The 16,961-nt window shown below is 31.0% G+C and overlaps 1 protein-coding gene across 1 annotated transcript; it reads left to right on the top strand.

The window, feature by feature from the left end:
* Window positions 1-15,173: 15,173 nt before the first annotated feature.
* Dop1R2 (dopamine receptor 2) lies at window positions 15,174-16,327 on the top strand. Its single transcript, XM_014421988.2, has one exon. The coding sequence runs from the start codon at window positions 15,209-15,211 to the stop codon at window positions 16,325-16,327; it is 1,119 nt and encodes a 372-aa protein (XP_014277474.2). The 5' UTR covers window positions 15,174-15,208.
* The last annotated feature ends 634 nt before the right edge of the window (window positions 16,328-16,961 follow it).

The raw sequence follows: 16,961 nt of genomic DNA, 5'->3' as shown, positions 1-16,961 counted from the left end.
TATTATATAAAATGTCAAAAGGTTAGATTTAGATTTTGCATTTAGGTTGAAATAAAATCCAGGAGGCAGTGCATAAAATATTTATTATTATATAAAATTTCAAAGGGTTAGATTTAGATTTTGCATTTAGGTTGAAATAAAATCCAGGTGGCAGTGCATAAAATAATGAGTAGAACATGATAAGAAATAATCTCTTTATTTAACAATCATCTTAGTTTTTGACAGCGAAACTCAAACAATGTCAGGATATAAGTTCTTTATTCGACGAATTTTTTAGATTATTAGATTAATTTAAAGATAGTGCAATTGATTTAAAATCGTACCTTTTAATTGATCTGAATTTTAAAAAAACTGGCTGAATATATTTAAAAACAGTAATGGCGCTGAAAACTTCGGAGTAATAAGAAAAAATTAAATATAACTGTTTCTATTTATATACTATCTACTATGAATACTACTGGATCTTCTTTGGGAAGGTCTTCGGTTTTCTGTACCGTGACTTGACAGAGATACTAGTTCAAGAACCGGGAAGAAAAAAAGGCAGTAATCTCACCCCAATTTTTTATTACCGTAATGAAAACTATGTATAATTACTAGTCAAAACTGATGAGTCTGCCAGATATAGGTAGGAAGAATAAAAAATGGCGGCTGTTTCAAAACCTTAAAAAAACATTAATTTTTCATTCGGACCTCTATATCTTATAAACTACCAACTGCACTAGAAAATCTAAAAGAACATTATTTAAAGAAGAGTAAATTTCAGCCATAATAGAGCTATTTACGCCCAATAGTTCTTGAGATATAGCCTTTTAAAAAGCAACATTTCATACAAATGTACTGAAATATCAATAGTTAGTAAATTTATTTTGAGAAATCTATATCTCAGGAACTATGTGACATACAGATGTCTATTAGCACTCAAATTAAAGCAAGTTTAATCTACTATAAAGTAGTTTAGGACCCCTACCTGCGTAGGATTAGTAGTTTTCATGATATTTGCTAAAATAAATTGATTTATAGTTGTTCAAATTTTTTTTATGAAATGTTGCTTTTTAAAAAGCTATACCTCGGGAACTATTGAACGTAAATAGCTCTATTAGGGCTTACAATTTAGAAAATTTACTCTTCTTTAAATGATGCTCTCTTAGATTTTCTATTGTTTTGGTAGTTGTAAAGATGTAGGGCACGGCATAAAAAATTTATTATTTTTTACGATTTGAAACAGCCGCCATTTTTTATTTCCACTATACTGAGGATCATGCCTATGAGCCAGACACATCAATTTTGACTATTAATTATATAGTTTTCATTAAAGTAGTCAAAAATTGGGGTGAAATAACTACCTTTTTTCTCCTCTTGGGATCTTGTACTATAGGGTTCGGTTCAATTTCGTCTTCGTTTCATTTTGAATCTTTAAATTTACATACACATTACAAGTAAATTTACATTTACATTAAAAGTTACATACAATTTCTCCCTGTTGTACCTTTAATTATTTTATAAAATTCCAATAACTATTTTATCGTATTGTCATGACAGTAAATGTTATGATGGTGCCAATTATGCAGCTCAACCATAAAATGGCTACGACAGTTCTTACTTTGGTCTTAATTTTTACTATCACGCCGGACCTAGTGCAACAGTACATGACGGCATCGCATCATAAAATTAACACAATTGTATTGCCCGTAGTATCATTTTTTTTTTATTTAAAAAAATATAAATACTAAACTAAAGTGTAATAAATGAGCAATTTGTTCATTTATCTTTATGGATTAATATTTTTAAACAAAAAATCTTTAATTACAGTTATCCGTTGATTTTAAAAATAAGAATTATGCAGTACCTAACTGTTATTGTAAAATTTCTTGAATACAATAACACGGCATTGGACCCTACTGGTACACAGATGTGCCTGAGAGTCCAGGTTGATGACCTCAGCTCTAGTTCATACAATCCCTCTTACCCTCAATTGCACTAATTTACTTAATTCTACACTTAAAAAAAAACTATAAAATACAAAATGGGTTTTTATCACTGCACTTTTAACAATATTAACTTTTGAATTTCCAACAAACAAGACCCTTATGATATTGGGCACTTATTGAGATTAACATCTGAGTGTAGTACACGTTCTTTTAGTCATAATTAACAAAATTATACCATAAAAGTTGCCTATAATATGGGAATCACCACTAATATGATATTTACTCCAGATTAACCACAGAATTCACTAATTTTTATTTTTAATTTAATTCCATACAACCCTAAGAGGATCCGTAATTATTTTGTAAGAACACTGGCAAAGCAGCCGATTAAATCTTCTTTGTACTATAAACTAAAGAGAGTTTAGTGAAGCAGTCAGACGATGGTTTTACAAAATTAAATTTTGCCCTGTTCTGAGATATTGCAACCAATATTTGATAGTCGAGTAACCCACCAAGAAGAGAGATAAAAATTAGATCCTGTCCCATATACTGGGGGGGGGGGATATCCGATAACTGAGCTATTTGCAATTTTCCTTACTTTGTTGCTCTGCATGATATCTCTCGGATATCTTTTTAATTTTCCTTTTGTATATATGACCTTTATAATGGAGTAAATTGAATTAAAAAAAAATGTACGAAAAAACTAAAACTAATTAAATTTCGTTCATAATTCTGATTCTTCGTAAAAATTCTGTTTTTAGAAATATAATGTCCTTTCCTTGATTTTTTCATAAAATCTTTGTGAAGCCATTTAAAAATTGTGATCGATAATGATATTTTGCGCTTTTGTAACGTCCAATCAGATGTAATAAAAAATATCTATGTAGTCTCAACATGTTTACTCTCTTATAACTCCAACGTTTCGGCCATTCTAGCCTTTCTCAAGAACATCAATTAATTAAAATTTATTTTTAAACACATTATGAATTATAAATCAAAAATATATGTAAAGGAATGTTTTTAAGAATAATTTTTAATGGTAAGATTGCAACTGAAATTTTTAATTAATGGATGTTCTTGGGAATGACCAAATGACCAGAATGGCCAGAACGGCCGAAACGTTGTAGTTCTAAGAGAATAAACGCGTTGCGACTATATGGAATTTTTTATTACGTCTGATTGGATGTCACAAAAACGTAAAATGTCACTATCGACCACAATTTTTAGTTTACTTCATTGAGAGTTTGAAAAACATTCAAGAAAAAAAGTATTAAATTTCTGAAAAAATAATTTTAGTGAAGAATCAGAGTTATAACCGAAATTTAATTTTTAGTTTTTTCGTACTTTTTTTTATTTATTTTTTTAAATTCAACTTACTCCATTCTAAAGGTCATATAGACAAAAGAAAAGTTAAAGGGATATCCGATTTTTAATGATCAGAATAGATTGTAATAGAAAATTTTAATAAATAGATATCGTTGATAATGGTCAAAATGGCCGAATCTTTGGACTTATATGAGAATAGAAATATTGAAACTACATGGATATTTTTTATAATTAATAAACAAACCAGTATTTTATATATTAACTATATATAAATATGTATATAATATTATGATTAAATTATATGTAAATCCAATCAAATGTTCAGAATAGAGAACAAGCGGCCCTGAAATATATACTCTTTTCAAGAAGATTACCTAGGTTGGGGTCGAGTTTAACCAAAAAATACGACATACAGACCCAGAGAATCAGATGGGATCTACTGTAGAACATAGATAAACATAAAATCTCAGAGCAATTGGCAATGGAAGAGCCTTAATCCACTGGACATGACATTCACCTACAAATCTAAAACTGTTCAGTTCCTTTGTATTTCATTAAAAAATCTATTAGATCAGATCTCGTTCAGGACTGCGACAGAAATTGGCTTCTACTAAAGGATGACCTCCCCACAAATGCATACCTCATTTTTTTTTTTTTCACTGGCTTTTGTACTGGTAACTATTTAAAAATTGCCACAAGGAATAGATACGTGATAAATATGAAGGTGTAAATAGCTTTTGCATGATACAGTGATGATTTGAATTTTATTTTTTTACATATTTGTAGTTATAAACCGTAGGAAAATAAAAAAAAAATAACCTTACTCAACAAAAAATAAAAGTGGATAAAAAGCCTATAAAGTAAATAAAAGATAAATTCTAAACAACTAGCTGGCTAAATCCTGTCCATCTAACGGCGGACAAATTATACAATTGTTCATTTCATTCCTTCCAGAGCGAAACTGGAAATAATTATTAGCCACAGATGGATTCGAATCCAGGTCCTTGGAGTAAAATTGAGCTACTCACTCCTGCGTTATAAAGATCTTTTATTATATTAATTGATCTTAATTACATTCGTAATACCTTTATAGGGAGCATGGCGGCACTGAGGTTACGCACGATGCTATTAACACCAATGGCCCGGGTTCGAATTCGGCTGGGGCGACTATTATTTTAAGTTAAACTTTATTCGTGAGTCAACCCTGTGGGTTCAGGAGCCCTCCTTGGGCCCACCTTCATAAAGTGAGTAACCTAAATTGATTAAAAATCTGGCGGTCGAGCCAATTTGGTCAGAATCAACAAAATCACCTCTTAGTACAAATGTTGGCCTAGTAACAGTGCTTCCTTACAAAATATTGCAGCCTTAAGTCTTCATAGGTTGTAAGATTTAATTTAAATTTAATATCTTTCTAATTGTATTGCACAACGCCTTTACATAAGTTCCAGTCATCTTCGGATACAGTCCGTAGCCTTGGACATAGATTTTTTTATTTTGTAATGATGCAAATTCAAGCTTGGTGAATACACTATGAGTTGTTTTGACTATTTATTTTTTTTGTGGATAGCATTTTAAAGACAAATAAAGGTAAAAGGACTAAAACGTTACTAAAAAAAAAATCATTTAAAGTCGTTGCCAAGAAGATTGAGAGACCAAATGTGAAAAGAAGACTAGATATTGTAATATCATAAATGCAAAGGTGGGGCCCAGGAAGATTGAGTTGATATTGCTATGTCAGATCAATATTACAATTATGGTGTTTTCAAAGGCAAAAATCATATGAGTTAATTATTAAATTATTATTATTATTATATAGGCGAGAGACCATGGAGGTCTAAGTCCTCGCGCGATGTATTATGAAATACATCAGGCGTTCTTGACGTAGTTTTTTCGTAGGGTGGGTTTATCACTCCCACGCCTATTTTTTGTGAGTGCCACCCATTAGCTAACGGGCCTCACAAATGCCCGGAGAGGTTGTGAGTGTCTTTTGTATTATTTTATACTTGAAAAAAGCCTGGGTAGGAACGGGACTCGATCTGACAACCTTTGGGTTGGTAGACTGTCGCGTTGCCACGTTGCTACCACTGTGTCCCAATTATTAAATTGCTAATTATTAATTATTAATTAAATAATAATTTATGTGGAGGAACCGGTGTGTATGTCTGGGGCTACCCGCCATATTTAAAAGACCATAGTAATTTTTTTTTGTTTAAAAAGCGAATTTGAATAATAATTTTAATCAGTATAACTGAAGAAGTTACCAAGTTTTTTTTATTTTATTTTTTTAAGAGTAAAATGCATGCAGAAATGCTGTTGATGGTATTTTCTATCTGTACTTAATTTATGTGTCCGTGGCTACTCGACCTTCCCTTAATTGTAGTTAAGAGCACAAGACCTTGATGTTAGTGATTCATTATGTTCCATCCTCACAACAAGATTAAAGCTCTAGATTTGTATTCAAAACAAACATCCTATATTATACTTTATATTTATTCAAAATAATTTCCATCCTAAGCAATACGCTTTTGCCAACTCGGGCTATTTATTTATTGCTTATTTATCCCATTAGAAAAGAAATATGAATTCCTGGAAAAATGAACTCCCAAACAGCATTTCCAATGACACACCTTCTTTGCTTTCCAATCTCACTGCAACACATCTGAAAACATCATTGATCTTTGACTATTTAAAGTCTTTGAATTTCTTTTCAAAAGCCTAAAATAGACAGAATAGAGTGATTGTATTGTTTGGATTTTGGGTGGAAGAAAGGATATAGAATACGGGTTATTATGGTATACTCGTATGTGAAATTAACTTAAGAATTTTCTTTATTTTTAACATCAATTCAAAATCTATATGTGTATTAACTTAAAGTTGGATGGAACCAGATGAATATCTTTTACCAAAATAAAAATCTGGAACGCTACACGCCTCACAAAACATTTACCGTGCTACTTTGAGATGAAATTAATCTTTTATTTTTAAAAACAGCTTTGTGAATTACGACGGAAATATGTGTCGAGGTGGATTATTATCTTAATTATTCTGCTTGTTCAGAAGGCCTCGACAATAAGTATTCAGTTTTGTGAAGGTAAGGTAGTTGACAAGGAATATGACTAGATAGGATGAGACTAACGGGTAACAACGGCTATATCTCAGAGGATGGTAACCTCGTCCTACCGGGTACTATCCCGATAAACACGATGGAGGAATGCATACCTGGTGGGTAGCTAGCCTCCAGAGTCATGCAGGAAGTTTCCTTCGTCCTGCAGGGTACTATTCCGAAAGAGGCGAAGGAGGTATGTAAACCTGGAGTATAGCTAGCCACCTGAGCCTACGAAGCGCTAACAGGTAGAGGAGAGAGATCATGTCAAGGGTAAACTAAAAAATAACAGCCATTTAGAAACCAAAATCGGCTATAAACCGAAACTATCTGAAGTAGAGGCTGTGGATCAATGATTATCTGTGATCTATTAGGGGTTCTTTAAGACCCTTACTATTTATAGGCTATGACCGAGAAGGGGTCTTATCTTATCTGCTTGAGGCAGTTTCGTGCTTTATTTTGGCATGGTTTAATTATTATTTTGTCGTCATCCCTCAGTAGTGTATATAAAAATTAATAATATGTAGAAGTAATATGTTTTTATAAAATACATTAATTCATAAATTTGAGTGCTTCGGTGAGGCTCGAGGTGTTGCGCTCTGGTGGATTGTAGTCAAACTTCTTGCTCTCCTCGCTACATATGTTTCATATATAGATAAGTGAGAGACTGGTCAATCAATATTTCATGATATGAAGGCAAGGAGCTTAAGATGGGCGGGACTTGTGGCTCGAAGCAATCCATCAGAACGCCTCTACACAATAATGAATGCCACGATAGTCGACAAGACACTTGGAAGGCCTAAAACCAGATTGATAAACAGAATCAACAAAGATGCGATAGAGCTGCATGCAGCAAACTGGATAGCAGTAGCCCAAGATAGGCAAGCGTGCAGAAGACTGGTCCGGGCGCCCAAAGACCTAAAGGTCTGTTGAGCCAACCGAAAAAAAAAAACCTCGAGATATCACAATCATGGAAACAGAAAAACAATTATTTTTTCCCTTATTCTTTCATATTTGATACTGATCCATTGTTTATTACAACCAACAATAAGAGGTGATTATTTTTTTTTTTTAACAAAACATTAGCAGTTCTTAAAAAGCATTTAAGCTCTAAATAAAATAATTAAATTTTTGGATTTTATAAAAATTAAACACTTGTCTTTTAATTTTGCTGTAAAAAACTCTTATTATAGGTCTCTCGACGTGAGAATAACGAATATCTACATCGTTTCTTTAACAATACAAAAGTTAACGTTGGCCCGTTCATTTGAATGTCATATATTCCATACATAGGTAAGTGGAAGTAAAAATCAACGTTATGAGCTATGTTCCATCCATCTTTAGCAATCCTCTATAAACAATTTCTTGATCGATAACTTTTAGTTGAGAAGATTAGTTCTGTCATGAAGTCAAAATTTGAATGGTATGAAAAGAATTTTTAGAATAGATGGGTATGAATGCCCGATTTGGATTATTGGAAAAAAGATACTGTGAAAATACTATCAGCCCGGGTATTGGCCTTTTGTAGCTTTTCGAAACCATTTTAGTCCACTCTTTTGAAATCGTATCAATAGTCGAGATTATTGGTTATCAGTCTATTGCAAAGAAAATGCATTCATTGTTAATTAAATCTGAAAAAAATATATAGTAGTTGTCCTATTCTTTTTGATTTAATTGTTTATTTTTTCAGACAGCTTTTTAATCTATGTGTCCGTGGGTAGTAACCGGTAACCATTTCATCGCTTTACACAATTGCATCTTTTGTTCCCCAACTTCGGATTCCACTAAATCTCGATAGAAATTCGAATCATGGAAAAGACGTTCGAATTACACTAATTTTATTTTGCACGTTTTGAGTTTTTCAGCACAAAATTACACGTTTTTTTTTGGGGGGGGGCTTTTACTTAAACTGCTTGAACTAAATTCCTTATATTATGAGGTGATAGAATGTCAATATTTATTCGTTTTAGTTTTTATCCCTTATTTAAGTTATAGTTGAAAATAGACAAATTCGAAGTAAAGCCATTTTACAAGAAGTCAAACTTAACCTAAAGAAAAACAAGAAATAGATATTATAAAAATAACAAGTGACGAATGTGCTTAGAATTATATTGACCAGTGTTCAATTCGAGTAATAGTGAAAAATTGTAGAATAAGTATGTTACAGAGAGAATTGAATTGAAAATCGGTAAATACATAATTGAAAAGCTTAGAAGAAGAACGGACTATATTAAATTTTAAGGGAAATTAAAAAAGGAATTTTGCTCAGAAGAATATTTTTAAATACTTCTTTCAACATAGTGTCCTTGCATATTTTTTCTAAAACTTAAAATTGACTCGTTTTAAGAAGTTGAAAAATTGAATTCCAGTCTTGATAAAAAAAATAACAAATCTGTATTTATCTGACTAGAAGGGTCAGGGGTGCTGTACTTTACAAGACCAACGGTTGTGCAAGGCGGTGATTTAGTCAGAATCATACTCGAGCACCAGATTTTTCCACAATTAAGGGTGTCCACAAAATGAAGTTGGTTGGACCCCGGACTCACAGTTGCAGTAACAGAATAAATAATTGTCTGTCACGGCTGGACGGACGGGAATAGAAGATTGTTAAATTGAGCAATATTTAAAAAGCGCCTGAAATTGAAAAACGGCGTGAAACCTATGACTCCCGCCATCCGTGATTGCCTTACTTATCTCACCTTTCAAACAGACACTTATAGCGAGTATGTTGGTTGATGTACGACAAGTTACAATAACACAAAATAGGCAATCCTTCTCGACCGAACCCGCCCCACTAAAACCCCCAGGGAGGGACGGTCCTATGTAACTTTTGAAAAGGAGAAGACATAAGATAGTTAAATCAAGCAATATTTAAAAAACACTAGAAATTGAAAAATGTGAATTCGAACCTAGCTGGAGTTAGTAGCAGAGTGCCTTATCACTGAGCTGCACCGCTCTCTAGTCTCTATAATAATAATAGAAAATCATTTAATAAAATCAGCTTCCTCATAGCTCTGAAATTCTGGGCAAAATTTTAGGTTATATATCAAAGTATTGGTTTAGTTTAGTTTTCTCATGGGTGTTTACAGAAATGTAGAAAGTATTTAGCGAGTTAAATTTAATTCAAACAAGGTTAGGTAAGCTTTCCATTTAATATAGTTGATTGTTGTGGGATATGAACTTTTTGTAAACATTTTGGGTTTTTATTGCACAGTTTAGTACCTTTTAGGTTTTTCACTGTTGATTTTTTGTTTTTTTATTGTAATCTTTCTGAATTACAAAATACTGAAAAAGCATTAGTCGTTGATTGGTATTTACTAGGAGCTCTGTATGCACAGAGGGTAAGTTGGCTACTAATGCCCCGAATGCTTGGTGTTGTGCCAAAGTTTACTTTTAAGTTATGTAAGGTTCTTTGTTGAGGCTGCATTTCAATGCAATCTCTTGTTTTCGAACATCGTTCTCAACTTCATCCATTAAGATTTGTAGTAACGTAAAATATCTATTTTCATTAGCGACTGCTGGATGTACTTTAAACAAGATTCATAATAGTTAATAAAAAATTAATTAAATTGACGTTTAGGTGGTTATACTTCACTACACATTGTTAATCAACTCAAATTCAAAAATCAAGCCAATAAAAAATATTACAATACATGAATATAAGTAATAAATTTATTGACCAATATTTTAGTATTATAAAGTGAGGATGGTCCGGGTGCGGTAAATAAACAACTCAAATAGAACCAAAAATAATTAATAAGATCAAACATTTCGCTCCACTTTGGACTTCTTCATTAGGGCTAAACACATGATACAGCAATTAAAAATATTGTAAACAGAGAATAAGATAACATGAGATATAAAGTAAACTAACTATAGTAGAATCTAAAAAATAAGTGAAAAATAATATAAAAATGAGAAAAGTAAATTAAAGAAGATAAAAATACAAATAAAGGAAATAAGGTAAGGGAAATATATTTCATTTCCTAATTTTCCGACTTCATTCTATGCCAAATATTTATAATTGTATTTATTTTTTTTATTTCTATTTATACATATCTTTGTGCGTCTTATTTCTATTTTATTTAATGTACATTGCTCATTTTTATATATTTTTACATTCTACCAAAGTTGGCTTTATATTTCAGTTTATCTTAAACTCTTTTAACAATATTTTCAGTTTTTTATCTTGTTTACAGCCCTGGTGAAGCCCTGCTATGTATTTATATATATTTATATTATATATATTTTATATAATTTGATTTTTTTTTTGTATCACACCCGGATCATCTCCTTTTTATTATAATTAAATGTTAGTCAATAAATAAAGATTGTTCTTCCTTTTATTAAGTAAATATTATCTATCACGGTTTTTGAAATATTTTAGTATATATTTCCAATTTAGAAATTAAAAGGAAGCTTTTAGTTTTTTTTATATTCGTTTTATTTTCTGATTTTCCGTTTATTGTCAATACATGCAAAAAATCTTCTGCTTTCTACCTTTTAATTTTATCTAATCGATTTCTCCTTATTCCATCATCAAGTCAACGGCAAGATCAGTTTTTGTATTGTTTTTTTTTTCATTTCATTTTTAAATAATTAGTTAGCTACACTAAATTGTGTTTTAGTTCCTCTAAATTTTTAAAAGTATTTTTCAATATATAAAATTGTCTTGGATGTGAATTATATTTTCCTAATAAACATTTTTTACGATCTATTAAATTGACTCTCTCTCTTCCCCCTTCTCATTTCAAAAAGTTGCTGTAACATTCTAAATTTTGAATATGCAATATCAATCACATTCCACTTTTAGTTTTTTGGATTCAGTGGACCTTAAAAAGTGTATTTCTGTCAAAAACTGAAATTGTCCATGATCGCAAATGTATTTTATATTTACATAAGTGAAAGCCGAAACTAATAGATTAATACTTAAATTAGTTCAAACGTGAGTAAAAAAAACAAAAGAAATGGTGCATTTTTATAGAAACAGGCTGAATAAGGTATATTGCTTATTAGCAATAATAATTTATTATTATTATAAAATTGAACGATTAGTCTTATAATGGGTAATCGTTAAATTATAAATTTTTAAATTATGAATTACAGTATTTAATTTTTATTTTCCTCAATTATACTAACAAAAATGTTATCATAATTTTATTAATATGAATTTCAATCCGATAAAGAAATCTTTTTATTAATATAATATTTTTATTTATGATATTCTTTTACAATTAGAAAAACAAATTTTTTTCTAAAAAGTTTCAATTTAACAATTGAAATGTATATAACAACAAATTTATATACATTTTTAAAATTGTTAAATATAAATATTTAGTATATAATTTAATTAATGCTTCGATTTTAAAATGGCAGAAATGTTTTCCTACTTAGTAAACCCAATTTCTTTGGGAAGTCTGAAGCCCATGCTAATGTGAAACATACTGCTATAAATTCTATTATTATTAGTATTCAATTTTTTCAAATTACTTTTTAGCATATAATAATTCATTTGATTAATTCTATAAATATTAATTTGTTGTACGTTAATTTTTTTGTTCTTTTCATTCTTCAATTACATATTCATTATTATTTTTTCTTAGATATATTATTTTCATTTTTTTTTTTTTTACTAAATTATCTTTATTAATTTACATTATTCAACAATTATTACATCATAAATCGTTAAGGGTGTCTTTTTGCTCAAAACTGAACTATCACAATGTCAATTGTTAAAATAATCATGTAAGGTAATCTAGTAATAAAAAAAGTTTTTTAACACTATCACACAAAAAATGGAGTATTGTTTTTATTAGTTGGGTTAATTCTTAGACAAATTCCTGTTGCTCTTTATTGGATTTTGTTTTCCGAAAAGTCAAAATTTTGTTCTGTTACTCCTGAATCGTAGAAATACGTTCCATGTGATTGGTCAAATTATATATAAAAGAATATGGTGGTTTGCGGGTTGGCCGCCTTTGAAGTTCTCTTGAGGCCAATAGAAACACGATTTGTTGCTGACTGGATCCCAACCCACCTGTTGCTCCCAACAGTTCCTGCAAGTCTATACACAGAAAGAGGGAACTTGCTAATAGGGTAATTTATGTATTTTATCTGCCACTTATTTTATGAGTAATAAAACTATCATTGGGGAAATAACATTTATTAAAATTCACTGCTCTCCAATTACCCAGGTTTTTTTACTTGGATCTCAGCCTTACAAGATGGATCTGAGGGGAGTAAAAAATATTATTATTTATCATGAATTTTGATTTTATAAACTAACTTATTTTATTATTTTGTTTTGAGGTTCTGTGTTCTATTCCTATATTTATAAAAAAATAAGTAAAGTGATATCAGCATTCATTATATTGAACGTATGATTTGATTAAAAAAAAACATTAAAATAATTCTAACAGACCCACCAGTTGCTTTACGAGTCAAATTACAAAAATGTTCATATATGAGATATGTAGAGCTTTGAATTTCCTTGCCATAAAAAAATTTGCCTCTTTATTCAGACTGTGATATAATGCTAGAGAGTAAAAAATAATAGATTTTATCCTGAAATTATTATTAATTTCTTATGTCCTGACGGTGATACATGGAATAAAAATGTAAGAATTATAAAAATAAAAACAGTAAAAAGTTAAGGCACCAATTTATTATTGTTTTCACTACGTTTCGGCCTAACAAGCCATCCTTAGGTACATAGTCTGCTAGGATTCTTAGTGATGTGACGGCTTCGATAAATAAATAATAAGTTATTATGGAAGATTTATTCACTTCACTTCTTTAGATAATTATTATTATTTATAACTATTAGAAAAATAAACATTATTGCTAATAAGGAAAGAAAACAAAAATAAAGTAGTATATCGGATAGCTCATAGTTGACTACATAGTCCGGGTGACGGTCATAAAAGGCTACTGTAGGAACTATTTATTTGAAAGCAAATAAATAAATGGTTTATTTAATATTTGAGTGATCATTTTTGACCGCCGAAAGGATTATCTTCCTTAACTCGAAAATAATATTTTAAAATTAATAATTAAGACAAAAAATTATTGCTATATCCTAAATAGGACATTATAATACAAGTAATGGAATAAAAGATATAGAATATAAATTATTGAAATTAGATAATAATTAACTAGAAAGTAGGGATTTATATAAATCAGAATATATATATTTTTTTCGGTTGGCTCCAGAGACCTTGTAGATCTTAGGGAGCCCGAACCAGCCTTCTCCACACCTGCAAGTCAATTGCTTTCCAGTTTGCTGCATGTTGCTCTTTCGCATCTTTGTTGATTATGTCAAACCATCTAGTTTTTGGCCTCTCACGTTGTCTTTTGTCAACTATAGTGTCATTCTTTGCTGTGTAGAGGCCTTCTGGATGGATGGATTGGTTCTCCATCTTAAACTCCTTACATGATCTATATAAAACCAATAATAAGTGGTATATATAAATATGTAAGTTACTATGATGCAAAATGAAACCTAAATTATTCAGGTAGAGAAAGAGAATAATTAGAAGTATACTTTAATATTTGGTTCGCTTATTTTATTTTATTTTTCAATTTTATTTCTATTTCTTATTTTGTTATCATTTAATTTGTATCTGTGTAAATATGGTTTGAATGGGCTATCTCATCCCTATTACCATTGCCTCTAAATATACGACAGAATGTAATATTACACAATAAAATGAAGAATATTTTAAATTAAATAATATATATATTTTTTTTAGGGGATCCCAAGTTTTGTTTTTTTACTACAGAATTGAAGATATATGTTTCTAATGATTTGGTGAATTATATAAAAAAAATAAACCCCATAGTAAAGCCAAAATGAAATTGACGAAAGATATGTTTTTTAAAAATTTGACTGATTATAAAATAAGTAACCCTTTTCAATAAAATATAAATGATTAAATGTTACCAAATCTTGACAATATTTTATAGAAACACTGGACTAGGATAAAGTTTATTGAAGAATTATAAGGTTAGCTGCGATTCTGGAAATTGTTAATTAATCTAGGATTCGAATTGCATTTTAATAGTTCTTAGTGTTGAAAATTTCGTATTACAGAGACTCAACGATCCATTCACGGATGTGATCCTTTATTAAATCGTCAGTGAAGAAAACGATAGAAATTAATAATCTGCTACAAGAAATGACTAAATGACTAAATTTCACTCAACCACCTACTCTATTTTGAGGGAATTACTTTTGTTGAGTAATAAGTTTATAAGAAAGAAAAAAAATTAAATTCATCTATATTCACGACATGATAATGGTTAACTTTACATTATCTATACGAATTAAAATGTACGAAGAATAAAGATAAAATATTTTTTAAATTATTAGAAGTATTTTTGGTACTTTCTTCAACTTTACTCAAGAAATTTCGGTTAATAATTCCGAAAATGGGAAGTAAAGGGATGGGTTTTAAAATCACAGTTGACCATTTTTTTTATTCGATAAATTACCTTTTAATTTAGTATATATAAGTGGAGCTGAAAATTATAATTAGAAAGTAGAGGAAGCATTTCGGTCTCTCATAAGCTTTTGGCAGGGGACATGAATTTGCGGAGGTGGTGAGATTCTAGGTGACATAAGACGAATATTGAATGAAAATGGAAAGAGATCAGGTAGCTTTGTGTTTAGGGAGATGGGGCGTGAGTTTCCGCCCTCGGTCTCAGCTTATGGGAGTGTTAATAATAATATTAGGAGTGTGCCGTGAGGAGCGGGTAGGGCGCTTGCGTAACGGCCCTAGCGGAGCAAGCACCCCCTAGTCACCCCCTGCCACCCGCCCTTCTAAGTCCATTCGGGCTCCGGCGGCCCGGCACCATGGACGTCTTCAACATCACCGACCTCATCCTCACCGATGACAATAAAACCATCGAAAATACCACTAACGTCGAAATCTGGAATGAACTGTCCAAGATTTCCCGAAGTCGAGGAGCTTTAGGTTCGGTGTTGTTGATGTTTTCCATCATGACTGTCTTCGGTAATAGTTTGGTCATCGCCGCTGTCATAAGAGAGAGATATCTTCACACTGCTACTAATTACTTCGTAACCTCTTTGGCTCTTGCAGATTGTCTTGTTGGTCTAGTTGTCATGCCTTTCTCTGCCATTTATGAAGTTCTCCAGCACAATTGGTACTTCGGTTCTAACTGGTGCGACACTTGGAGATCTCTTGATGTTCTGTTCAGCACTGCTTCTATTCTCAACCTCTGTGTCATTTCTCTTGACAGGTACTGGGCTATCACTGATCCTTTTCTCTATCCTTCTAGAATGAGTAGACAAAGAGCCACACTTCTGATTGCTGGTATTTGGATCTGTTCTGGCGCTATTTCTTTCCCAGCAATACTTTGGTGGAGAGCAGTGAGAGAGGGTACCCCGAGGAACAAATGTCCCTTTACTGACAATCTTGGTTATCTAATCTTCTCTTCCACTATTTCTTTTTATCTTCCTCTTTTTGTGATGGTATTTACTTATTACAAGATCTACAGGGCTGCTGTCATTCAAACGCGTTCTTTGAAACATGGGTCGAAACAAGTTATGATGACGAGGGGTGAAATCGAACTTACTTTGAGAATCCACCGTGGAAGAAGCTATGTCTATGAAAGTCCTTCTCTCTCTGATGAAATTGATTACTCTATTCCTCAAAACGGTGGTCCAAAATCTATGCAGCAAGGTCGACATGTCAGTAAGAATTTTTCCCTCAGTAGAAAACTCTCTAAATTTGCCAAAGAAAAGAAGGCTGCTAAAACTCTTGGAATTGTTATGGGTGTTTTCATTATCTGTTGGTTACCTTTTTTTGTTGTCAATCTGCTCACTGGATTCTGCTCCAACTGCATCGCCGAAGAAGAACTGGTTTCCGCAATTGTCACCTGGCTCGGATGGATAAACTCTGGAATGAACCCGATCATCTACGTCTGTTGGAGCAAAGATTTCAGGAGGTGAGTTGTATATAAGAGATATTGTAGATGATTTTTTTTCTACCGTATTGTTGTTTTAAATGTCCTGCATAGCAATAAAATGAAATATTTAATTAATCAGAATAGAAACTTTTAATCTACTAACCTAAAGGCAATTTTATTGCTTGAATATGATTTAACAGCTTAAATAAATGGAGATTATATCTTTAAAAAAAGAAGCAATGTAATATCAATATTATTATAGCTCCAATAAAACTGTATTCTAATGGCATTTATGAATAGAGTATATGTCATTGGATTGAGTTATATGCAATAAAAGAGCAGAAAGAGTTTTATTGCAACTATAGAGACTTATTGGGATATCAGTGATACGAATGTTGCATTTTAACAGTATAAACTATGCAGTTATAAAATGAACGTTAATAATCAATATTTCATAAAAAAAAAGATAAATAATTTATAATTTTCTCAAATAGTAAACAACAAAAAGATAAACGCTGCTAGATAGTTGTTTTATTTTAAATAATTGTACCGATATATTGAATTTGAAATTTTCTATTCTGTCTATTCTGAATTTTCAAATCACAGATATTTTTATAATTTGTACATTGCATGGATAGTAATATTTTCTTTTTTTACAAACGCATGAAATACTCCTA

Source organism: Halyomorpha halys, unplaced genomic scaffold (genome assembly GCF_000696795.3).
Source record: "Halyomorpha halys isolate HHAL.00 unplaced genomic scaffold, Hhal_1.1 Scaffold350.1, whole genome shotgun sequence".
In the NCBI taxonomy this organism is placed as follows: Eukaryota; Metazoa; Arthropoda; class Insecta; order Hemiptera; family Pentatomidae; genus Halyomorpha; species Halyomorpha halys.
This window is presented reverse-complemented; position numbering and strand designations above follow the sequence as displayed.

What these genes read in the sequence shown, in the direction of transcription:
- Dop1R2 (XM_014421988.2), top strand. Translation starts at nt 15,209, where the DNA reads ATGGACGTCTTCAACATCACCGACCTCATCCTCACCGATGACAATAAA.